This window comes from Nicotiana tabacum, chromosome 13, assembly GCF_000715075.1.
Source record: "Nicotiana tabacum cultivar K326 chromosome 13, ASM71507v2, whole genome shotgun sequence".
In the NCBI taxonomy this organism is placed as follows: domain Eukaryota; kingdom Viridiplantae; phylum Streptophyta; class Magnoliopsida; order Solanales; family Solanaceae; genus Nicotiana; species Nicotiana tabacum.
In genome coordinates, this window is record NC_134092.1 from 6,465,896 (window position 1) to 6,493,223 (window position 27,328).

Genomic DNA, 27,328 nt, shown 5'->3' on the forward strand with positions numbered 1-27,328 from the left:
ACAACGTAACGTGACTAGAGCTATAGAGACAGAGAGCCTGGGCCATTGAACAATTAAGACGACATGGCTTGTTGAGAACCACCCCTAACTCTTATATATATAAGTGGAGTTTTAAATTTCACATGTTAAACTCTATGATAATAACTATTTTTTAATTACGAGAACGGAAAAATAGCTATTTATAAATTTTATCCCACTAAATGCCGACCTTGACACTTCGATTTAAATGGTGAAAATTAAGTCAAGAAAAAAGAACACATAAAATTAATGGTCAGTATGGCCATAAGAAATTTTTTACTTTTTTTCAAAAAAAAAAATCGGTACTTGTTCATGAAAATTTTAAATTTCACTTGAAGTTGAATTTCGAAATTTTTCGGAAATTTAAAAAACTCCAAAAATCTATTTTTCAAAATTTTCACTTCAAATTACTCACAAAATTTAAAAACAACTCTAATTGTATTCATATCCAAATACAACTCTAATTTTCAAATACCATTTTCACTTCAATTTTTTTTCTCACTCTTTCCGGAATTTTACAATTCTTATGTCCAAACGCACACTAAATATCAAACGTCACAAATTACATAGATAGCATTGACACTTTTTTCGGAAATGCTTTAGAGGAACTTTTAGCATATTTTTAGAAAATGTTTACTGTAAAATTTGTGTTCGGGTGGCCTTGTTTATAAAAATGTATTCTGAAAATAATTGTGTTTAAGTTGCATGTTACATAAGAATAGAAAACTAAAGTTTTAACTATAACTTTATAAAGTTTTTTTAAACTCTTATATTACTAATCTACCTTCAGTTTATATTGTATATTTAACATCTCTAATGAATTGTGCATTATATAAAACCACGGTATATAATGGCATTCTCAAGATGCTATCAAAAACTTCAAATACAACAGAAATAAATTATAATTTATTTTACTTGTACATAATGTTTACTTGGTAATAAAATATTTATAATTAACAAAAAATAGAATTAAATTATAATCTAGAGATGGAAAGAAGAGAGGGAAAAAGAGACTTCTTTATGAGTAATTTGCATTACAAATAATATTATTTGCATAAGTGCAATTGAAAACATAGCAAATACTACATAATTGAGGAAATTAAAGAAATTTGAGGTTACATAGAAAATCAATTCAATACTTTCATCACCCCACAATATAAGCCAGTACCGACACACGCGATTATAATCCCACATTTTATATGGGATAGATAATATAAAGATTTTACCTAACCAAATACGGTGTAAATATAATCTCAAATTTATATTGAAATTGGTAACCAATCGACCCTTAAGCAGAGACACTATGAAGCACAACAGTCTCAACTGTTAGCCCAGGCCCAAATCCAAAGAGTACACCCCAATCAAGGCCTTCTCCAGTTGTACCAAACCCTTCTTTTGCTGAGGTCTTTCTCATTTCATCCAAAATAAACAAAACACAAGCACTAGACATATTTCCATAGTCACTCAATACTTGTCTTGTAGCCCGAAGTTTTTCGGGCTTTAGGCCCAATGTTAGTTCAACTTGGTCCAAAATAGCAGGCCCACCTGGGTGAGCAATCCAAAAAATCGAGTTCCAATCCGAAAGGCCCAATGGTTGGAATGCTTCCATTAGGCTTTTCTCAATGTTCTTGGAGATCAATCCAGGAACATCTTTGAGTAAGTGAAATGTTAGCCCAACTTCACGTAGGTGACCGTCGATAGCACCATCGCTATCCGGGAGTAGGGTTTGGGCTGCAGAGACAAGCTCGAACAAGGGCCTCTCGACCCTTGGAACTGGATCAGAACCTATAATGATTGCGGCTGCCCCATCACCGAAAAGGGCTTGCCCGACCATACTATCCAAATGAGTGTCACTTGGGCCACGAAACGTGACTGCAGTGATCTCTGAGCAAACAACAAGGACTCGAGCGCCCTTGTTGTTTTCGGCTAAGTCCTTAGCCAATCGGAGAACAGTGCCGCCAGCAAAGCAACCTTGTTGGTACATCATGAGTCGCTTGACCGAGGGCCGAAGACCGAGAAGCTTAGTCAGCTGGTAGTCGGCCCCCGGCATGTCCACTCCACTAGTGGTGCAAAAGACCAAATGGGTAATTTTGGACTTGGGCTGGCCCCATTCTTTGATGGCCTTTTGGGCTGCTTCTTTGCCCAATTTTGGTATTTCAACCACAACTATATCTTGCCTAGCATCAAGAGATGGAGCCATGTATTCACAAATATTGGGATTCTCTTTTAGAATTTCCTCTGTTAAGTGCATGTACCTTTTCTTAATCATTGATTTGTCACCTGCATTACATGAAAAACTTAACAACAACACCAATAATAATAATAATAATAATAATAATAATAATAATAATAATAATAATAATAATAATAATAATAATAATAATAATAATATGTGAGCGTATTGCCTAAACTTAAAAAATATTAAATGAACAAATCACACTGAAATCAAAAGTCAAAAAGTTAATTATGGTAACTAATCCTACCAATGAAAATCAACAAAGAACTAAAAGAAAAGCTCAGTTTCCTTTAAATCTTGTCTCATTTGAAACTTACGAAAAAAAAAATTAAAAAATAATTTTTTTTGTTACCATTCAGAAACATATTAATCAGCTCATTGCCGAAAAGATTTTAAGTTTTTTTTTTTCAATTTGATGTTGCAACAGCCTGTTAATTAAATAGAAAAGAAATATCAAATAAAAACATTCAGATTAAAAAGAAGTCAACCAAGTTGAGTATTAATTCAAAATTGTCTTAGTCCAATATTAAGGAAGATTATTATTTGTAACAGCAACATTATTATATTAAGGGATGTAATGTTGGATTTAGTCAGTATCACAAGAAAGCATATCACATGGAACACAATTTAGGAAAATACTCAACAAGTAATCATTTATCAGCGGCAAAAAAGAAAAGAAAAGAAAAGAAAAAAGAATTAAGAACAAAGTTTTGGTATACGTAGATATCTTATTTATAATCTAGAAGCACCTGTAACTATCAAAACTACAATTATATATGAGACTAATAAAAAAGAAAAGTTTAAGTTATATATAGACGTCAGTATAAAGAATTATATATAACCTAACCTCTTAAAAAATAAAATGAGTAGTAAAACGTAAACAAATAATATCTTACACATGCGCTTAAATTTCTCCTTAAGCTCAGTCATATGTTCGCTATTAGTGACTCGAAAATAATAATCAGGATAGGTGCTTTGATCAACACAGTTCGAAGGAGTGGCCGTGCCAATGGCCATGATGGTGGCCGGCCCCTTAGCACGCTGTGCCCTTCGAACCTCCTCGACGGTGACCATTTTCGCCGGAAAAAATGGTGTTTTTTACTAAGCTTTTTGGTGACCTTTGATGGTCTGGTATATATGTAGAGACTGGCTAGTTTGTGAATAAACCAACTATTGTACAAGTTATATTGCTAGTAAAGAAAATAATATTGCTTGTGTGTTGAAGTGAACTAAGATTGCATGGGTTTTGGATATTTATAGAAGAAATTTCTTAACAAACTGGTAGCTAGTATTCACGTGCTTTAGCAACTTTTTTTATAGCCGTCTGGCATATGATATTTTTCTCTTTTTCCCTTATTTTTCCAACTCTCATTTCCTTTTTGTGGCCTTCTTGCCATTCAGAATTTGAACTTGATAAATCTAATTTTTAAGGTTTTTAATTGTGTAATTTTGGAGTAGCAGTAAAATTATTTTCATATGATTTATAGGTCACGGGTTCGAGCTATAGCGTTAGGATAGGTTGTCTATATCACACCCCTTAGGATACGGCCTTTCCACGAACCCAGAGGCGGATTTAGGATTTAGTTTTAAAGTTATGGGTTCTAACCTACATTTTTTGCAATTTTAATGAATTTTTACACATAAATTTATGCTTCTCGGCGAAAGTATTGGGTTCAGATGCACTCAGTGAGCATACTCTAAATGCTCCCCTGCCCGGACCCTGCGTGGACACAGAATATTTGTGCATCAGGCTGCCCTTCTTTTTTAATTGTGATATTTTGGTACTATTTTATGATTTCTAATAATATTTTTGTTAGAATTTTAGTTGATATATATATAAGCTCCACGGGTGCTACCTACTTCTCAAACTCAAACGTCATGGCTTTTGGTCAATCTATTCAACCGAATGGTTTGGTTTTTATCATTTTTAGACATTTGGGATGAAATTGAAAATAAATGTCAGGATAAGAGGAGTCCGACACGTATAAAAACAGTCTTAATGTGGTAATTGAGAAAGTACCTTTAAATTATTCTAAACTTATATAGTATAACGTAATATATACAAACATGTTTCAATATATCATACAATTTTAACTTAGTCTTGCAATATCCAAGAGTCACTAATTAAATCGTGACAAAAACATACTTACATCCGATATTTACGTCGCTCTTAACTTGTGTATTTATTCTACATTCTCTGAAATAATAAGAAAAAATTCTTTAAAAAAATAGAGAAAGAGAAACTAAGAGTCAAGATTTTTATCTAGCTACAAAAGTGAGGTGGGTGAGACCACCGAACTACATTTTTAGGCAGAAAAATATTAGTTGCATGTCAAAGCGGAGGCAGAAATTGAAGCTTATTATAGGTTCGAAATTCTAATTCTTCTAAGTTATTGAATTCTAAATTAACAATTTATATATTTTTTATGATTTTTTTAAGACAAACCAAGTTTGAACTAAAATTACTGAATTTATCGAATCCGCAATTCTAACTCCGCCCCAGTTTACATGAATGAATTAATATTTGACAGATAGATGATGTTTAGTACAGACAAAAAGAAAAGAAGTTAGGTTTAATTAAGTGTTCCACGCAAAAGGCTATTTTAATGAGGCAATGTGAAAATTCTATTTTTGTTGTTTACTTATTTACCATAAGGCATTTAATGGTTTGATTGTTAAGTAGGTATGATTTGTGGTGTTAGGAAGGTTGGCATAATGTGTGGAGTAGAAAGTTGGAACGTCGTCTCTTTTCCATTTTTACTTACGTAGCATCATAAAAAGTTCCGCCTTGCTCATATATCGGTCCTAAGTCCGGATAAAGGACGAGAGTTATAGTAGGTTGACTGTCGCATAAAATTTATTAATGATTTCCCGTAATACATATTTAAATTTAAAATTTTATAAACGCAAACATATATGTGAGGATTCATAAAACCGATCACATTTAACTTGTATTGTTTTGGTTGAGAATCAAGAAAGCTAAGGGTTTAAAATGTATCACTAGAGTCTAAGGCATATTATCTTATATACTCAATATCCCTCCTGTGTGTTGTTAATGTGGGACTCTGGTTTGCCTAAACTGAGTTGAACTCTGACCCACCATCGACAAGGCTAACACAAGAGTGACTTTGAAACCATCTGTAACAGCCCAACCCGCTAGTGATATTATCCGCTTTAGGCCTAGGCCCTCGCGGGTTTAAAATATGTCATTAGGGTCTAAGGCTTGTTAACTTATTGTAACGACCCGGCTGGTCATTTTGAGAATTTAAGTCCCGTTCGGCGGCATAAGGCCCTGAGCAGCCTCGCATTATGTGTATTGACTTGCGTGCATGATTGGATTCAATTACCGGATGATTCGGAGTGATTTGGACACGTAGTCCCTAACAGAAGCTTAAGTCTTAGGATTTTGACCGTAGTTGGAACTGTGTGAAGACGACTGGGGAATGGAGTTCCGGCGGTTCTTTAGCTCCGTTGGGTAATTTTGGACTTAGGAGCGTATCCGGACGGTGAATTTGATGTTTGTAGCTGATTTAGGCTTGAAATGGCGAAAATCAAATTTTTGAAAATTTTGACCGGAAGTGGACTTTTGGATATATGGGTCGGAATGCAATTCCGAGAGCTGGAACAGCTCCGTTATGTTATTTGGAATTTGCCTGCAAAATTTGACGTCATTCCGGGTTGATTTGATAGGTTTCGGCATCGGTTGTAGAAATTTGAAGTTTCAAGTTCATTAAGTTTGAATTGGAGGGTGATTCGTGTTTTTAGCATTGTTTGATGTGATCTGAGGGCTCGACTAAGTCTATATGGTGATTTAGGACTAGTTGGTATGTTTGGTTGAGGTCCCGGGGGCCTCGGGTGTGTTTCGGATGCTTAACGGATTGAGATTAGACTTGTGTAGTTGCTGAAGCTTTCAAGCTTCTGGTGTAATCGCACCTGCGGTGGGATGGCCGCAGGTGCGGACTCGCACATGCGGAAGGAGGAGCGCAAGTACGGTTTGGTCAAGTTTGGTCTGTGGGCACAGGTGCGAGATTGGCTCGCAGAAGCGGAGCCGCATCTGCGAAAGATGGAGCGCAGAAGAGGACGGGGCCTGGAGCGTGAGGATCGCAGAAGCGGAAGATATCCGAAGGAGCGGGCGCACAGGAGCGACCCCTTGCTCGCAAATGCGGACCCAGCCTCCTTAAGTCATTTCCGCACCTGCGAGGGTAATTCCGCAGGCGCGGCGTCGCAGGCGCTGTGCCGCAGGTGCGACCGGTGGTCCGCAGATGCGGTAATGCCTGGGCAGAACCCTTTTAAGCGTGGCTTCGAGATTTTTGGCCATTTTCTTCATTTTTGAGCTCGGGTTGATGATTTTTTGAGAACATTTTCGTGGGATTTCGTGAGGTAAGTTCATTGTACTTATTTTTTATTAATAATCTTGCTTCCCCAATTATTTTTTCACCTAACTAGTGTGTATTTAAGGTGGAATTTGAAAGTTTGAGGCTATGGATTTGAAAAGATTGATTTTGGGTTTTGAGTGGTCATTTGAGGTCGGATTTTGATAAATTTGGTATGGTTGGACTCGTGAGTGAATGTGCTTTCGGATTTTATGATTTTTTTCCGATTCCGAGACGTGGGCCCGGGTCGACTTTTTAGGACGGATTTCGAAATTTTTGTTAAAGCCTTGATTTCATTAATTAGATTAGTCTATTATAGTTGTGTTTATGATATGTAATTATTTTTGGCTAGATTTGGGCCATTCATAGTCAGATATTCGTGAAAAGGCATTGTTACCGATTGTTTGAGCTTGGTTCGAGGTAAGTATCTTGCCTAACTTCATGTGGGGGAACTACCCCTTAGAATTTAAATCTTCTATGCTAATTGTAGTCTGTGTACGCGAGGTGGCGAGTATGTGCTCGGACTTATTTGTGGAAAGTTGGCCTTTTAGGGTTCTTAGGTCCTTGTATTCACTCATTATGCAGTTGTTATGTTATAAATACGTCTCGTAATTACTAGTTTCACCTCTACCTGCTTTAATTAGAATTAATTGCTTCATGATCTGCCTTTGATGCTTATTTGAGTCATATGTGCCTTGACTGAAATTGTTATCTCTTCTATTGCCATGTTATCTTTCCCCTAGCTGCTTATCTTTATTTGAAGTAATAATTATCTCTTTTGTAGTTGTTCATCCTTAATTGAGGTTATGATTATCTTTCTTAATTCAATTTGTTGTATCTCTTTCTTAATTGCCAACCTTAAAAGAAGTTAGATATCCTATATTTTAGTTGACTTATCCTTATTTGAAATTATTCGCCTTGTGTTAGCTTGCTCGCTGTCGAACTGTACATTATGGATCGTTGTTACATAATATTTCCTTTTTTTATTGAGCTACTCTTATTATGACTAGCATTCTCTATTGTGGCCACTCCTTGTGAATTTATTTCCTCCGTTCCCTTGACTTCTGGAATTTCTGAATTGATTTATTTATCGTACCCTTGTATTAGTGTTATTGTTGTTGTTGTACTTGTTGTTCTTGCATATTTACTTTGGGATTATGAGGCGATACCTCGGGAGATCCCCATGTCTTGCATATTTACTTTTGGGACTACGAGGCGGTACCTCAGGAGATCCCTTGTTGAGAATTTACTTTTGGAACTACGAGACGGTATCTTGGGAGTTCCCTTTATTGACATCTCTTTGTTATGAGGTTGCACGAGGTTTCTGCCATGCTATTATTACTATTGATATTTGCACATGCGACGTGACAAGGCGGGATATATATATATATATATATACATGCAGCGTCACAAGGCGGGATATATATATGTATGGGTTGCGCATGTGGCGAGACAAGGTGGGAACATTATTATGCATGTGTGACGAGACAAGACGGGCATTTACTTTACTATTGCACATGTGGCGAGACAAGGTGGGATATGTTAGGGATTGATTTGTGATGATTTCTGATGGCCTGGGGGCATTCTTGTTATTGATATTTGTGTAGTGGTACACTTACCTGTCTCAGTTTTATCTTGTGAAAAGTTGTGAGTAAACATTCTACGTGCTGTCCATTTCCTTTCCTATACTTATTAGCTGGCATGAACCATGTTAGGATACTTGCACAAGCATACACGTAGTTGAGCACTCTTATCGGTTAAGAGATTTTCTTGATATTGTTGTGTATAAATGCACACCCTTGCTTACTTGCCTTCTATGTGAGAATGACTCTATTTGGCACGCGAGTTGTCAGTACGGTTATGAGATGTAATAAGGGCACAGGATGCCAAGTGTTAGGGTTCAGGTATTGAGACCCGTGAGTTGTGATTTGTCCGAGGTTCGGTACCTCGTAGAGTTTGTTGACTAAAACCTGATGTGAAAGCGGTCATTGTTGCTGAGTTACTATTTGTTCTTGTTGTACCTGTGATTTCGGATTTAGGTTGTGTTTACGTTCACCCTTCTGTGTCATTATTATGGTATTCCGCTAATACTTGTTGTTGTCCTTTCCTATTGCAATTACTGTATTGTTAGTCATATCGCGTAGTCTTTATGTAGATATTATACTCTGTTGTTTCTATACTTATACTTTGTTCAGGTCATTTAGTCCAGTAGGTGTCTTGACTGTTCCTCGTCACTACTCCACTGAGGTTAGTCTTGATACTTGTTGGGTACCGCCGTGGTGTACTCATACTACACTTCTACACATTTTTGTGCAGATCCAAGTATTTCGAAGTCAGTTGATCATAAGCTAGTTGTACGGATTATTGCTGTGGAGACTCAAGGTAATCATGTTGCTACGTTCGCAGGCTTCGGAGTCACCTTCTGATTTGTATTCATATTACTTTATTCCAAACAGTTGTATTTAGAATAATTGTAGCAAACTATGTAGAGCTTATGACTTGTACTATCAGTTTTGAAAATTATAAATTTTATAGAGATTTCTATTTAAAAAATTGTTAGATGTTATTTAATTATTATTTTTATTCAGTAAATGTTAGGCTTACGTAGTTCCTAAGACTAGGTGTCATCACGATACCCAACGGAGGAAAAATTGGATCGTGACAAGTTGGTATCAGAGCTTTAGGTTCAAAGGTGCTACGAGTCATAAGCGAGTTTAGTAGAGTCTTGCATATCGGTACGGAGACACCTGTACTTATCTTCGAGAGGCTACGGAAGTATTAGGGTAGTTTCACTTCCTTCATTCCTATCGTGCGAGTTCATTGGTCTCGAAGTTTGAACTTTTATTATTCCATTCTCTCACAGATGGTGAGCACACGAGCTGCAGTTGCTGATGACGTTACCCCCGGAGTAGATGTCGCTAGGGGCAGAGGCCGACGAGGAGCACGTGCCGCAGCTAGGGCACCTACCAGAGCAGCAGTTGAGGAGCCGCCAGTAGTTCCAGTTGGGGGCAGGTACCGGAGGCGCCTGTTGTTACCCTCGGACTTCAGGAGACCTTAGGATAGTTCCTGAGCATGTTTGATACATTGGCTCAGGCGGGGTTGATTCTGGTTGTACCAGTTATTTCACAGATTGGAGGAGGAACCCAGACTCCTGCCGCCCACACGTCAGAGCAGCGAGTTCACGTTGGTCAGGTTTCAGGTGTCATGGCGACACAACTTGTGGTTCCAGTTCAGCCTGAGGTTAGGGAAGCAACATCCGAGGAAGAGCAGCTTAGACTTGCGAGGTTCAAGAAATATGACCCTCCTACTTTCAGTGGTTTGTCTTCATAGGGTGCACAGGGTTTTCTAGAGGAGTGCCATCGCATTCTCCGCACTATGGGTATTGTTGAGATGAGTAGGGTTGCTTTTACTATATTCCAGCTTAAGGGATCGGCTTATCAGTGGTGGCGGGCATATGAGTTGGGTAGCCCGGCCGAGTCAGCTTCACTTACATGGGTTCAGTTTTTAGAGATGTTCCTGAGAGAGTATGTACCTCAGTCCCTTATATATGCATGGCGCGTGGAGTTTGAGCAGCTACGCCAGGGCACTATGTCAGTGTCAGAGTATGCCTTTAGATTCAGTGACTTGGCCAGACACGCGCCTGCTTTGGTCGCTACAGTTAGAGAGCGTGTCCGTAGAATCATTGAGGGGCTCAGGCATGATATTCGATTCAGCATAGCTAGGGAGTTGGAGTCAGATGTTTCATTTCAGCAGGTGGTAGGGATCGCTCACCGAGTGGAGGGCATGTGGGATCAGGAGAGAGAGGACAGGGACGCGAGGAGGCTCCGTAGATCGGAGATATCTACTGGTCCTTATTTTGGAGACAGGGTACGACATGGTAGAGGTTTTGTGGGTCATCCAGTTTAGTTTGCACTTCAAGCTTCACACAGTATTTCAGGTACTCATGGGTCTCAGAGTACCCATACCACACAGTTCCCACAACCACGTCAGTAAATAGGTTGCTTTGAGTATGGAGATACCAGCCACAGGGTGAGAGATTGTCCTAGACTCCGCACATGTGTGTCACAGTGGAGTATTCAGGCGAGTAAAAGGCGCCCAAAAAGGGAAGGCTCGACCCGTTGATGTGTTTTGTATAGTAGGCTTGAGGCCACTGCGCCAGATGATGTCATACAGGTATGCTTTTGATTTGTTACAGAGGGGCACCATTCGTATTTTTTATTCGGTTCTGCTTATCGGGGTGAGTTCCCCTATTTATTGTCCCACATATGGGTGAGTTCATGACCTAGTATTATGTTTATGTGTTTTCCCCTGTTGGGAGATTATATGAGTGATAGCTATATATATCATTGTTTTAATTCATTATTGAAAGTTACGAGACTAAAAGTGAATTCGTGTTGTCTATTATGGCAGGTTTGATGTGATTCTTGAGTAATTTGGTTACGATTTGTGATTTGATACTCTACTGGGGTGAGAGTTCAGTAAGTGTTGTCATTTTATTGGCAGAATTGAGTTAGTGGAAGATTTCAATTGGTATGATGTGTATTCGGCTTGTGATTCAGAGTTAAGGGTGAGACCCTCGCGATTCCATATGATTTGATATGTTTGAGCCGGGCTGCGTGCCACGGTGAAAGTTATATCAGGATGAGATCCTTGTGATTTGTTTATATACTTTGATTTTTCCTTTTTAATTGATTCGTAGGATGGTACTGATAGAGAGTTGTGCATGTCGGTCTTGTTTGATATTTCTCTTATATGTTTCTCTTTACATATGCAGTCATTTTCGTCTTGTGCTTATTTGAGTTTTAGCTTACGGGGTGTGTGCCCGATGACGTTAGATGTGACTTGTTGATCCGGGTGTATAGTTATGAGATCTTTATGCTTCTTGCATCATTGTCAGCATTGTGGGGGTTTGAAACGGGTCTCTAACGGATATGAGGCTAATTATCGGTGCTGGTTTTGATTACGGGCAGCTATTGCGATAAAAATATTATTATGGGCCTATGTGCAGTGTCTCATGTTGGGTGGTCGTACCTTGTGGGTGTATGCATGAGTTGTTACGGTTGGTTGAGATTGATACCGTGTATGGATTTAGAATCGGGTCGTTTGGAGATGAATGGAAGGTGAGAATTTCGACTCTAAGGCTTATCAGTGTTGGTGGAAAGGATAAATTACAGTTGAGATAGTGTCGTCAGGCTTATGTGGATTGGGGTGACGTGGGGTCACCCGCGGGTGTATGTTAGATATGTGCTTTCAGTGATTTGAAGACTTCGAGGCGATTCTTCGCACGTTCGAGGATGAACGTTTGTTTAAGAAGGGAAGGATGTAACGACCTGGCTGGTCATTTTGAGAATTTAAGTCATGTTCGACGGCATAAGGCCCTGAGCAGCCTCGTATTATGTGTATTTACTTGCGTGCGTGGTTGAATTCAATTACCGGATAATTCGGAGTGATTTGGGACACTTAGTCCCTAAAACGGAAGCTTAAGTCTTAGCATTTTGACCGTAGTTGGAACTGTGTGAAGATGACTGGGGAATGGAATTCTGGCGGTTCCGTTAGCTCTGTTGGGTGATTTTGGACTTAGGAGCGTGTCCGGACGGTGAATTTGATGTCTGTAGCTGATTTAGCCTTAAAATGGCGAAAGCCAAATTTTTGGAGATTTTGACATGAAGTGGACTTTTTGATATATGGGTCGGAATGCAATTTCGAGAGCTGGAACAACTCCGTTATATTATTTGGGACTTGCCTGCAAATTTTGACGTCATTCCGGGTTGATTTGATAGGTTTCGGGATCGGTTGTAGAAATTTGAAGTTTCAAGTTCATTAAGTTTGAATTGGAGGGTAATTCGTATTTTTAGCGTTGTTTGATGTGATTTGAGGGCTCGACTAAGTCCGTATGGTGATTTAGGACTAGTTGGTATGTTTGGTTGAGGTTCTGGGGGCCTCGGGTGTGTTTCAGATGCTTAAAGGATTGAGATTAGACTTGTGTAGTTGCTGAAGCTTTCAAGCTTCTGGTATAATTGCACCTACGGTAGGGTGGCCGCAGGTGCGGACTCGCACATGCGGAAGGAGGAGCGCATGTGCGGTTTGGTCAAGCTTTGTCTGTGGGCGCATGTGCGAGACTGGCCCGCAGAAGCGGAGCCGCATCTGTGGAAGATGGAGCGCCGATTCCGAATTTCTGATTTTTGCCCGAGTCCGAGATGTGAGCTCGGGTCGACTTTTTAGGACGGATTTCGAAATTTTTGTTAAAGCCTTGATTTAATTAATTAGATTAGTCTATTATAGTTGTATTTATGATATGTAATTATTTTTGGCTAGATTTGGGCCATTCGGAGTCGGATATTCGTGGAAAGGCATTGTTACCGATTGTTTGAGCTTGGTTCGAGGTAAGTATCTTGCCTAACTTCATGTGGGGGAACTACCCCTTAGAATTTAAATCTTCTATGCTAATTGTAGTCTGTGTACGCGAGGTGGCGAGTATGTGCTCGGACTTATTTGTGGAAAGTTGGCCTTTTAGGGTTCTTAGGTCCTTGTATTCACTCATTATGCAGTTGTTATGTTATAAATACGTCTCTTAATTTCTAGTTTCAACTCTACCTGCTTTAATTAGAATTAATTACTTCATGATCCGCCTTTGATGCTTATTTGAGTCATATGTGCCTTGATTGAAATTGTTATCTCTTCTATTGCCATGTTATCTTTCCCCTAGTTGCTTATCTTTATTTGAAGTTATAATTATCTCTTTTGTAATTGTTCATCCTTAATTGAGGCTATGATTATCTTTCTTAATTGAATTTGTTGTATCTCTTTCTTAATTGCCAACCTTAAAAGAAGTTAGATATCCTATATTTTAGTTGACTTGTCCTTATTTGAAATTATTCGCCCTGTGTTAGCTCCCTCGTGGTCCGCATATGCGGTAATGCCTGGGCAGAACCCTTTTAAGCGAGGCTTCGAGAATTTTGGCCATTTTCTTCATTTTTGAGCTTGGGTTGGCGATTTCTTGAGATCATTTTCTAGGGAGTTCGTTTGGTAAGTTCCTTGTGCTTATTGTTTATCAATAATCTTGCTTCCCCAATTATTTTTCCACCTAGCTAGTGTGTATTTAAGGTGAAATTTAGGAGTTTGAGGCTAGGGATTTTAAGAGTTTGATTTTGGGTTTTGAGTGGTCATTTGAGGTCGGATTTTGATAAATTTGGTATGGTTGGACTCGTGAGTGAATGGACTTTCGGATTTTTTTATTTTTGCCCGATTCCGAGATGTGAGCCCGGGTCGACTTTTTAGGACGGATTTTGGAATTTTTATTAAAGCCTTGATTTCATTAATTAGATTAGTCTATTATAGTTGTGTTTATGATATGTAATTATTTTTGGCTAGATTTGGGCCATTCATAGTCGGATATTCGTGAAAAGGCATTGTTACCGATTGTTTGAGCTTGGTTCGAGGTAAGTATCTTGCCTAACTTCGTGTGGGGGAACTACCCTTTAGGATTTGATTCTTCTATGCTAATTGTAGTCCGTGTATGCGAGGTGGCGAGTATGTGCTCAGACTTATTTGTGGAAAGTTGGCCTTTTAGGGTTCTTAGGTCCTTGTATTCACTCATTATGCAGTTGTTATGTTATAAATACGTCTCTTAATTACTAGTTTTACCTCTACCTGCTTTAATTAGAATTAATTGCTTCATGATCCGCCTTTGATGCTTATTTGAGTTATATGTGCCTTGACTGAAATTGTTATCTCTTCTATTGCCATGTTATCTTTTCCCTAGCTGCTTATCTTTATTTGAAGTAATAATTATCTCTTTTATAGTTGTTCATCCTTAATTGAAGCTATGATTATCTTTCTTAATTGAATTTGTTGTATCTCTTTCTTAATTGCCAACCTTAAAAGAAGTTAGATATCCTATATTTTAGTTGACTTGTCCTTATTTGGAATTATTCGCCTTGTGTTAGCTTGCTCGTTGTCGAACTGTACATTATGGATCGTTGTTACATAATATTTTCTTTTTTTATTGAGCTACTTTTATTATGACTAGCATTCTCTATTGTGGCCACTCCTTGTGAATTTATTTCCTCGGTTCCCTTGACTTCTGGAATTTCTGAATTGATTTATTTATCGTACCCTTGTATTAGTGTTATTGTTGTTGTTGTACTTGTTGTTCTTGCATATTTACTTTGGGACTACGAGGCGGTACCGCGGTAGATCCCCCTGTCTTGCATATTTACTTTTTGGACTACGGGGTGGTACCTCGAGAGATCCCTTGTTGAGCATTTACTTTTGGGATTACGAGACGGTATCTTAGGAGTGCCCTTTGTTGACATCTCTTTGTTATGAGGTTGCACGAGGTTCCTGTCGTGTTATTGTTACTATTGATATTTTCACATGCAGTGTGACAAGGTGGGATATATATATATGTGTGTTGCGCATGTGGCGAGACAAGGTGAGAATATTATTATGCATGTGTGGCGAGACAAGGCGGGCATTTACTTTACTATTGCACACGTGGCGAGACAAGGTAGGCTATGTCAAGGATTGATTTGTGATGATTTTTGATGGCCTGGGGGCATTCTTGTTGTTGATATTTGTGTAGTGGTACACTTACCTGTGTCAGTTTTATCTTGTGAAAAGTTATGAGAAAACATTCTACGTGCTGTCCATTTCCTTTCCTATACTTATTAGCTGGCATGAACCATGTTAGGACACTTGCACAAGCATACACGTAGTTGAGCACTCTTATCGGTTAAGAGGTTTTCTTGATATTGTTGGGTATAAATGCACACCCTTGCTTACTTGCCTTCTATGTGAGAATGGCTCTATTTGGCACGCGAGTTGTCAGTGCGGTTATGAGGTGTAATGAGGGCACATGATGCCAAGTGTTAGGGTTTAGGTATTGAGACCCGTGAGTTGTGATTTGTCCGAGGCTCGGTACCTCGTGGAGTTTGTTGACTAAAACCTGATGTGAAAGCGGTCGTTGTTGCTGAGTTATTGTTTGTTTTTGTTGTACTTGTGATTTCGGATTTAGGTTGTGTTTACGTTCACCCTTCTTTGTCATTATTATGGTATTCTGCTGATAATTATTGTTGTCCTTTTCTATTGCAATTACTGTATTGTTAGTCATATCGCGTAGTCTTTATGTAGATATTATACTCTATTTTTTCTATACTTATACTTTGTTCAGGTCATTTAGTCCAGTAGGTGTCTTGACTGTTCCTCGTCACTACTCCACTGAGGTTAGTCTTGATACTTGTTGGGTACCGTTATGATATACTCATACTACACTTTTGCACATTTTTGTGCAGATCCAGGTATTTCAAAGTCAGTTGATCATTAGCTAGATGTGCGGATTATTGCTGTAGAGACTCAAGGTAAACCTGCTGCTGCGTTCGCAGGCTTCGGAGTCGCCTTCTGATTTGTATTCATACTGTTATTTTATTTCAAACAGTTGTATTTAGAAGAATTGTAGCAAACTCTGTAGAGTGACTTGTACTACCGGTTTTGGGAATTGTAAATTTTGTAGAGATTTTTATTTTAAAAATGTTAGATGTTATTTAAATATTGTTGTTATTTAGTAAATGTTAGGCTTACCTAGTCCCTAAGGCTAGCTGCCATCACGATACCCAACCGAAGAAAAATTGGGTTGTGACACTTATATATCCAGTATCCCTCTTGTGTTTTTTCGATTTGGGACTCTTTCTAAAGTCTAGTTGTTACAAAAAGCAAGCTCGCTACGTGCAGTGCACACATGCACAAGGTGCTTTTAGGTGTAAGGTCGTAAGGAAAAAAATGAATACATAATTTAAACTTGATAGATTTAATTTAAATTTAATTTATTTAAATAACTTTAACTCTTTGAAACTATGGGTTCCAAACTTACTTTCTTTAACATGTTAGTAATTATGTTGCATGTTGAAAGCGATAAATTCAATTAAACACGTCAAATCTATAGGCACCGTGAAATAAAAATATGCTCTCTTAACTTAAAGTATATCTATATTTAGCTTGAGATTAACTTTCATAACCTAATCAGTGGAAACGTCTGAAAAATAGCGTTCTTTTTAATTTTAAAAGAGTGTAAATGCTCTTTAAAAAATAAGTAGGAATACATGTTCCAAAGCAATAGCATGTATATTGACTAATTCAATGTCATCTCAATTTTTTTAGAATTGTTTTTTTCCTTCTTATAGTAAGGTGTTAGGTATAATAAAAGGTCAAAACTTTGGGAACTTTGGGACTTTTGGCGATATAGTATATTCATCTCCCAAATTAAGTTGGAAAAATGATACTGTATAGTCGCTCTCAAAATAATAGCAAAAAAATATATGTTTTATATATTTTTGTATATATATACATTTCTATATGTTATATATAAATATATATACAAATTTTATATATTTTTTGCTGCTACCAAATATAAATAAATCTTTGCCCTTTTAAGTTTTGCTTCCTTAAACAGTTTCTGCGGTAAAATCAATTAATCAATCAATAAACAATGGTCCACTTACAAAAAGCGTGTATCGAGTTATTTCCTTGACTTTTTTCACGTTTTGCTTGTGTTTGGATTTGATTATATTATAATTAGAAAAATAAATTAACAAAAGGAGTTCTTGTAATATTAGCAAGCATTTGATTCGTGGATTATTGCTTTAAGATGGGACAAAATCTTTTTTGTCTTGTCAATTGGATGATATCCATCACTATATAAAATAATTTTATAAACTAGCAGGCGAGGAGACAAGAACATTTATTCTCACAAGAAAAGAAAAAATATAAGGAAGAGATCTGATTATAAAGTTTGAAAAATAATATTGTAAACAACTAGCAAGTGAGGAGACATACGAGAACGAAGGAGTCAGATTATAAATTTTTAAAAAAATAAAAATAAAAGAACGTTTGTTGCTAAAAGGATATAAGCTACAAAAAAAGGGAGATCTCTTGACAGTGAAGAATTCTTGTCTAGTGATTTTTCACTTTCATTTTGTCCTTGGGCCTTGGCAGGGGCGGAGTTAGAACGTGACTTACAGGATCGGTCCAACCCACTAATTTTTGTTCAAACTATGTATTTGACTTAAGAAATTTATTGAATATGTATAAATTTATTAATTTAGAACTCAGTAACTTAAATAAATTAAATTTTTGAACCCATAAATTTTAAATTCTGGCTCCGTCTCTGGTCCTTGGCATATCAACCGGTACACTATAAATTAGCTCAGTTCAATCCTCTCGTACTAGGGTTAGTTCCAAGTTCCTTTAACATTGATAATAAACAGGAATCGAACTGTCATTACGTTCCAAACTCAACTCACAAGAATCAAGACTTCTTCCAAAAACTTATAATCTTATATGATCGCGTACTGAATTCCACTATTCCTATAATATATAACGGGTTTTAAGCTTGTCCTTGTAACACTTATATCCTCGATTCAAATATTATAAAAATTTGCCTCTTATAACGAGATCCATTTATTCAGATGTGGTTTGCAATTGTTGCTAGTATGTTGGAACTTTTACATAAATAGCCGCTCATAATCATTATTTATTTTTCCTAATCGGTATACATAAATTACACATTGATTATATACACTTGTACACTTATTACACTCACGCAGCTATTTGGGTTAATTCCAAGAAGGGGGGTCACAGTACTTTAGCCCAGCCCAGAACTGGCCGACAGACCTTTGGTCTTCCTAGTTTTATTGGGCTTCTATTTCAGCAAAATTATAGCCCAAAATAAAGTAACTCGAACTGGATAATTGTAAGATTCGAGAAGACAAACAACTAACCTAGTAAAATCGTGGGTCTGGGGTAGGGTGTACGCAGACCTTACCTCTACCCCAGAGGGGGTACGGGTATATATATATAGCCGAAAATAAAATGTATTATATATATATATATATAACCAGTGGGGTCTGGGGGTAGAGTGTACGCAGACCTTACCTTTACCCCAAAAGGTTTTACGGGTATATATATATATATATATATATATATATATATATATATATATATATCCGAAAAGTTTATATATATATATATATATATATATATTGTATGTTATATACAAAAATTATATACTTTTTCGGCTACCGAATGTAAACAGTTCCTGGCGCGGGTTAAGAATAAAAAAAAACCATAATAAATAAAGGCATTTTCATACAAATAGCTTGTCAAAGTCGCTAAGAATCCTAAATAGTGTCGAATAAAAGGAGAACTTTAACTATGTAACCAACATACATCAATATTATGCTAATCTGAGGATCTTCTAATTTTCCCATTAGAAAGATTCTAACATCTTAGTTCCACAATATATTTAATTTTTCAAAAGAGAATAGGGTTTTCTAATCCACCCCTCATTTTCCTACTCCTAAAATGCGAGGAATATTATAAAAATTATTAGAGAGTGAAGTGTGACCTTTAGAGTCATAAAATGTAATTGTATCATGTTAACTGTTGAACTAAGAGTTATTGACAGTTGTGTACAACTAATTATATGTAATAAGTTAGTGGTATGGTTAGTCGGTAGTTATGAGTTAAACAATAGAGAGTTAGACGGTTAAGTAGTTGAGTAGTATAAATGTACAGTAGCTTTCCATTTTTCTGTTATGGCAGTTATACAGTAACACGAGTACAACTGCTCCTTTGCTTTCCTCTTCTTCTTCTCGGCTTTCATCGCCATAACTAGGAGTAGAATCTAGAGTTCATCACGGTATCAGAGCTTGAGTTAACGATCTACATCACTCGATTTTAGCTCTAGATCCATCGTCCTCAATTTTATCTGTTACTCACTCATTCGAGCTGAGCAATTGCTTCGATTCCCAAAAATTAGGGTTAGATCAATTTTGAGCAATTGATATTTGTTGTGTACATCATTTGTGTGAGCTAAATTTTCATTGATAATGGCGATTGCTAACGAGGATAGTGGATCGACCGGGAGTTGTAGCTGCAGCACTAGTGATCGATCAGCATCATCCTTTGTTTTTGCAACCCAACGACACTCTAGGTAGTTCTCCCATCTCTGTCAAGCTCACAGGACCTGAAAATTATACTTTGTGGAGTAGCAATATGCGAGTTAGTTTGTTAGGGAAAGTAAGTTAGGGTTTGTAGATGAAAGGTATCCAAAAGAGAAGTTTCCTCCTATTCTTCACGAACTTTGGGAAAAATGTAATACTATAGTTCTATTATGGATTATGAATTATATGAGTGCTGAATTGTTGAGTGGCATGATCTATGCTTCAAGTGCTCACAAGGTGTGGATGGATCTCAAAGAGACATTTGACAAAGTTATGGTTCTAGAGTGTCATATCTGCATAAATAAATTGCAACCTTGACTCAAAGACTTTCATCTGTGTCGGCTTATTTCTCAAAATTGAAGGAGCTGTGGGCAGAATTTGATGCTCTTATGCCCTGCCCTGGGTGTGGCTGTAAAGAGTCAAAGATATATTTTTGAGTAATTTGAGTACCAAAGGCTACTCCAGTTTCTCATGGGCCCAAATGAGACATACTCTCAGTCAAGCAATCAGATCCTGAACATGTCTCATAGGTCTTCCGTAAACAAAGCTTACTCAATGATTATATCAGAAGAAAGTAGAAGAGCAATGTCCTATTCCTCTTTAGTATCTGAAATTAATGAAGGCACAACCTTGTTCAGTAATAAGGGAACATCTTCTGGAGCTCCAGTTCAGCTGAATGCAAAAGGAAACCTTGGGCAAAATCACAGCTTCTTGGGAAATGAGGTGACATCTTTGTTCAGTAGCAAAGGGAATGCAGGTGTTGGCTATGGTCATTCTGGAGGTGGTAATCACTCAGGCCCCAACTACATATCCAGAAAAAATAATCTAAATTGTGATTATTCTAACTTCAAAGGTCACACATGGTAAACTTGTTACAAACTGAATGGATATCCACCAAATTTTAAGCCAAATAAGAAGGGTGGATTTGATAATACAATTAACTATGCCCCAAAAAATATTGACAACTATGTGTCTGATACTTCCATTGGCCCTGCACAAGCAGGATCTACTGCTAACTTTGCAGGAACCTCACAGATGCAACAAGCAAGTCAGAACTTCCAAGCTGGAATTCCTCAATTCACTCACGAGCAGTACAGTCAGATTCTTTAACTTCTAGGAAAGCAACCCGAGTGTAGTGGTTCTGCTACGGCAATAGGTATGTCATTATGTGGTGATATTACTAAAATTCTGCCTAAATGGATTGTAGACTCAAGGGCTTCAAGTCACATGGTACATGATTCTAGTTGGTTGGTTAATTATAAAATTATTGATGATAAAGGTGGAAAAGTTCACTTACCTACTGGTAATGTAGCTCATGTTAGTCACATAGGGTTTGCTTACATTCTTAAGGATCTAATAGTATTTAATGTGATGCACATTCCTGACTTCAAGTATAACGTTTTATCTGTGTCCAAGCTCACAAAGGAAATGAGGTGGTTGTTATGTTCTTCCCTGACTTCTTCATTTTCCAGGAGCTCTTCAGTGGACAAGTGAGGGAAATTGGTAGAGAGGAAGATGGATGTATGTGTTCAACTCTACTTCAAAGACGTTAGTAGCACTACAAGCTCAAAGTCCAATTGCAGAAACCTTGAATGTTCCAAGGCCAATACCCACTGTAAATATAATAAAGGCTCATAATAAGGTAGTGAGTGTAGCTTTGTGTCATAAGAGGTTAGGTCATGCACCTCTAGATACTTTGAAGAAACTAAATGGTTTTCATGATTTTCAAGTTGCTGGATGTAGTAGTAAATACAAGCATTGTACTGTATGCCCTTTAGCTAAACAGACAAGACTACCATTTCCTATTAGTCCTACCTTGCCTAAATCCTACTTTCACACTATTCATGGTGATGTTTGGGGTCCTTACAAGGTCCCTACCTATGATGGAAAGAGGTATTTCTTGACTTTGGTGGATTATTGTTCTAGGTATACATGACTCTTTCTTTTACCTATTAAAACCGAGGTTATTGTTGCTCTTATATCTTTTTCACTATGATTAAGAATGTTTACTCAACTTCTGTTAAGTTTTTTAGATCTGATAATGGATGTGAGTTCTTTAACTCACATATGACTGAATGGTTACAATCCCTGAGAATTATACATCAGAGCTCATGCATCTACACTCTACAGCAAAATAGAGTTGCTAAAAGAAGACATACGTATATTATGGATATTGCTAGAGCACTCAGATTTTTGACCTCAGTACCATTAAATTTATATGGAGAGTGTGTCAATAATACTGTATACATCATTAATAGACTCCCTTCAACTGTACTTCATAAAAAAAATTCCTTTTGAGATTATGTTTGGTCATTCACCTTCTGTACAACACATGAGAGTATTTTGATGCTTGGGATATGTGACTACAGTTAGAAGACCTGATAAATTTGCTCCTAAAACATGTCCTGCAGTCTTTCTAGGTTATTCTGCTACACAGAAAGGATATAGGATATTTAGGCTTCATACAAAAGAATTTCACATAAGCAGGGATGTAGTGTTTAAGGAGGATGTATTTCCTTTTCAGCACATGAGTTTTACTATCTCAACTTTATTCCATATCTTAGATTCCGCTACTATTTCCTCAATTGTTCCTGCATATGCTTTATGGACTCCACCTGCTCAGTCCACGCCTCCTTCCTCTCCGGTCTCTTTTGATTCAGTTGTGCCTTCTATTCATCTTTCACCTATTAGTGGTCTTACTGATCATGCCACAGTCAATGATGCTCGTGTTCCTAGCAAATGGAATGCACATTATTGTTATCATATATCAGACTGTGTCAGTTATGCCAATATGTCACCTTCCTTTGGAGTTGCTTACTCAGCCATTTTGGAACCTAAAACCTACAATGAGGCAATAAAAGATGCAAAGTGGATTGAGGCAATGAAATGTGAAATCTCATCTTTAGAGGACAATCACACATGGGCAATAATGGATCTTCCTCCTTGGAAAGTTCCTATTGGATGTAAATGGGTGTTCAATGTCAAATATACCTCCTCATGTGCAGTAGAAAGGTACAAGGCTAGGCTTGTAGATAAAGGATATAGACAACATGAGGGGTTGGACTACACTGAGACCTTCTCGCCTATAGCCAAAATGGTTATAGTCAGGTATATTCTAGCTATTGTTGCAGCCAAGCACCAGTCCATCTTTCAAATGGATGTACACAATATTTTTCTCCAAGAAGACTTGCTTGAAGAAGTTTACATGGAGGTTCCTCCAGGGTATGGTAGCTAGGGGAGCACAGTGTCTCCAAACTTCATAAGTCCTTATATATATAGGCTTAAGTAAGCTCCTGGGCAATGGAATAAAAAGCTAACAGATGCTTTACTACAGTTTGGCTTCATTCAGAGTCACTTTGACTACTCACTATTCACCTGAAAAGTGGAGTTTGAGTTAATAGTGGTGCTGGTCTATGTGGATGGTTTGCTTGTATCTGGGAGTAGCCAAAAGTTAATTCTTCATACTAGAAATGATTTGAAGCTCAAGTTTAAAATGAAAGACTTAGGTGAACTCAAGTTCTTTCTTGGAAGTGAGTTTGCTAGATCAAATAAAGGGACTGTGATGAGCCAAAGGAAGTATGCTTTGGAACTCATTGCAGAGATGAGGCTCAGGGGTGTAAAATCAGCTGGTACACCTTTGGAAGCAAATGTAAAACTCACATCTGAAGAATATGACAGGTTTGTTCACTATCAATCCTCTTCTGAAACAGAAGATAAGTTACTAGCTGATGCTGGAAAATACCAAAGGCTGATAGGCAGGTTACTCTACCTTACAATGACTAGAGTTGACATTGCTTATGTAGTACAAGTTCTGAGCCAATACATGCACGAACCAAAGCAGTCACGCATGGAAGCTACATTACGAGTGGTAAGGTATATTAAAGGTGCTCCATGACTTGGCCTTCTAATGCCATATGTAGGTTTAGGAAAACTGGAAGGTTTTTGTAGATTGGGGAGGCTGTCTGCAGACCAGAAGATCAGTTACGGGCTACTTGGGTGAAGTTTGGGAATGCACTAATTTTCTGAAAGTCAAAGAAACAAGAAGCAATGGCTAGAAGCTCTGCTGAGGCAGAGTTTAGGAGCATGGACTTAGCAGTTGCTGAACTTACCTAGCTTATAAGGCTATTCAAGGAGTTAGGTGTGGATATTGAGTTGCCTATAACTCTTAATTGTGACAATAAAGATGCTATCCAAATAACAGGCAATCCTATATTTCATGAAAAGACCAAACACATCGATATTGATTGCCATTTTGTTCGCGAGAAGATAGTACAAGGATCGATCAAAACACATCATGTGTCCACCAAAGAGCAGCAGGCTGATCTCCTAACAAAGAGCCTTGGTCGAGTGCAACATGACTACTTAATGTCCAAGCTGAGACTGGAAGATATCTTTCAACCATCAGCTTGAGGATGGGTGTTGAACTAAGAGCTATTGACAGTTGTGTACAACTAATTATATGTAATAAGTTAGTGGTATGGTTAGTTGGTAGTAAAGCTGTCAAACGGGTCGGGATGGCCCGGTTCCGGACCGGCCCAGATCGGTTTTAGCCCAGACCGGACCGGTAGTAAGGGGCCGGGCAAGGTTGGGTTGGGGCGGGGACCGAAATGTGTCGGGTAGTTTTTTGGTACTGGTTAACCGGAACGAAACGACCCATTATGGTCAAGTCGTTAACCGGACCGGCCCTGACCGGTAAAATGAGTATTTTTTGATTTTTTTGATTTTATAAAGTTGACGATTGTTATCTAAAAAAATAAAAATTAATCCGGCCCGGAACCGTTCCGGTTCAATATTTGACCGGATGAGACCGGACATGTTAAGCCCGGTTTGAAAAAATCGGTAACCAACCCGAATTGGTGAACGGCCGGTCACTTTTTTACTCAACTCGGCCCGGCCCACCCCTTTGTCATCTATAGTTGTTAGTTAGGAGTTGACCAATAGAGAGTTAGGCGGTTAAATAGTTGAGTAGTATAAATGTACATTAGCTTTCCATTTTTCTGTTATGCCAGTTATACAGTAACAAGAGCACAAACTGCTCCTTTGCTTTCCTTAGCTTCTTCTTAGCTTTCGTCGCCATAACTAAGAGTAGAATCTAGAGTTCATCAGTAATGCAATAAGAATGTAAACCAAGACTTAGACCTTGTTCTCATATATATGCCTAAAATTATTATAAAAATACTATGGAGAAAGATTATAATAAAACCAAGCTAAAATGTTAAAAGTTGTTATCATATGATTATGAGGTCTCGATTCAAGCCATGAAAATAATTACAATAAATATAATATGATTTGACATTTTCTCTCTATCCCGTATATGACAGGAGCTTAATGCATGAGGTTGCCCTTTATTAAAAGGTGTTTTAAGTTTGCAAGATTTTATAATGTATGTGGTAAAACAACAACATAACTAACTGGAAATTCGTAAGTCTATAAATTTCACTCAAGGTTCAAATCTTGAAATTATAGTCATACAAAACCACACAAATTTATCTCAATATGGACCACATCTTATCATCGTAAAATAAGTATGTATTTGATGTTTATATATTTTTGTAACTTATATAATCAATAGATTAGCAGTAACAATAGCCCCTCTCATTAATATCCAACTTATATCTACATACCAACAAGGTTGTGGTGAAGTGGTAAGCACGTCATCCTTAATTAGAGGTTTCGAACCATAAGCACTCATTCATCCTTAATCATAAGTTTCAGGTTCGAATCCTGAGTATGAAGTCGCCTTTGTTAGAGAGCGCTTTAGCCCTAATGTGATATTTTCCGACGCGAACTCAAATTTAATTAGGTCATAATGCAGATACCGGACACTGAATGAGAAAAAAAAAAGCCTTGTATATAAATTAATTGTGCACTGTAGCTTGATCTACATACAACCTCTTTTAGTCTTAATTAAATTAAATACACAGCTTGTAGACACAACTATGGGAAACAGTAATAAAGTATTAGTGTTCGGTATAGTACATTCACTTTAATAATTAGGACTACCAAACTTTCATTTCTGCGCTGTGTTTATTGAACAAAAACTTGTTTTTTTAGTTCGTCTTATAACTTCTATTAATTCAAGAAAAAAGTACTCCCTCACAAGTTAGGAAAAATAGCATTGGCAGCTTAGGATTCTTGACCTAATAAAGATTTCCAACAAGAGCTACTTACCAAACTTTATTAAATAAAGCTTAATCAAATACTTGAATGTTAGATGAAAGCAAATATATCATAAACTGCCTCATCAATATGGATAACTTTAAAAAATTATTTTTAAAAAAATCACCAATATTATTTGTATTGAATTGTTTAAATTAAAGTTCAACAATAGTCATCTTCAAGTGACAGGGTAATATATATATATATATATTAAAAATAATAACCGATAAAATATTTTTTTTGTATATATGCATATTATTTATATCTATATTATTGTAAAAGCATGAATACAATGTCCGTTTACAAAAATAACCTTATAATATTAAGCATAATAACTCATAATAAAAAATCATAACCAGAATTCTAGATATTAGCCTTATAATCCCATTAGTTTTAGGATATGATACTACACGTTAGGAATCCTATTAGTATAATTACTCTCGGGTTGTCTAATTCATATAAAATTGAACAAACAAATATCTTTCGTCGTGTAATCCTATTACTTTTAGGATATTACTTATTAAAAATTCTGATTACTAATTTAATTTGAAAACGTATTATAATATCCTATTACTAATTTAATTTGAGAATGTATTATATAGTCCAAATCCATTTAGAAAAAATGAGAGTCTATATTATTATAAAATCATAAATACAATATTAATATATCAAAATAGCCCTAAAATATTAAACGGAAGAACTCATAGGAAAAGGACATAACTGCAATAACCTATTTTTTGGACTACAGTATCTTCTATGCTAATTTTTAGTATTTAAGAATTTAAATTAATAAATTTTGTCTATTAAATTCTCATTAAAAATATGTAGGATGGTTTAATAAAATTAATTTCTTCCTTCGTATTGGAAGTACATTACCACTACATAATATCCAATACGAAGAAAAAATAAAAGTAATATTAAATGGATTGCATAAAGAGTTGAAATTGAAATTGAGAAAAAAATACCCCCACGATAATATATTTTTGTTTTATATTTGAACTATTTTTCTACTCAAATAATATTTTTTAATTATTTTTTCATGTGATATTAATAAATACCCAATTATTAAACAACAACTAAGAAAATATTTAAGAATGTAAATGTGTGAGAAAGAGAGAAAAAATGGTTAGTAAGAGTCAATACCACTATTGATTCTACAAACATAAAGATCTAAAAGTAAAATGTCATATAAATCTTTTACTCTTTGAAAATAAAATTTACATTGGATAAAATTATAATTAATATTAAATATTCGAAACAAGAGATGAGCTAATATTGAGATCTGAATCAACATAGAATAAATTATTTTTTATGTTAAAATCAAATAATTAAATATTTTAATTAATTATTTAGCAAAAGAATCCAATTCAATTATTTCTTAAATTCATCATATGAGTAAAATTCTTATTCAAGTTAAAAAATATCTTAGGGTATATAAATTTATTCCACAAAAAGAGCGTTAGAACACAAAGTAAAAATGTTAGTATATTATTAAGAATCAAAATGTTGTACAAGTATATGCAGAAACACAATCAAAGCTAAAT

The 27,328-nt window shown here is 36.6% G+C and overlaps 1 protein-coding gene across 1 annotated transcript; it reads right to left on the reverse strand.

Annotated features, from left to right (window-relative positions):
• Positions 1-1,012: 1,012 nt before the first annotated feature.
• On the reverse strand, positions 1,013-3,484 carry LOC107809744 (chalcone synthase 2). The gene is made up of 2 exons (XM_016634418.2): positions 3,151-3,484; positions 1,013-2,298 (listed from the first exon to the last, which is right to left on the reverse strand). The coding sequence occupies exons 1-2, from the start codon at positions 3,326-3,328 to the stop codon at positions 1,307-1,309; spliced, it is 1,170 nt and encodes a 389-aa protein (XP_016489904.2). The 5' UTR covers positions 3,329-3,484; the 3' UTR covers positions 1,013-1,306.
• Between the last annotated feature and the right edge of the window lie 23,844 nt (positions 3,485-27,328).

Bases quoted from the DNA above. Each gene is read 5' to 3' on its own strand.
- LOC107809744 (XM_016634418.2), bottom strand. From the start codon at position 3,328: ATGGTCACCGTCGAGGAGGTTCGAAGGGCACAGCGTGCTAAGGGGCCG. The intron at 2,299-3,150 runs GTAAGATATTAT...CATGTAATGCAG, and splicing joins GGAGAAATTTAAGCGCATGT to GTGACAAATCAATGATTAAG.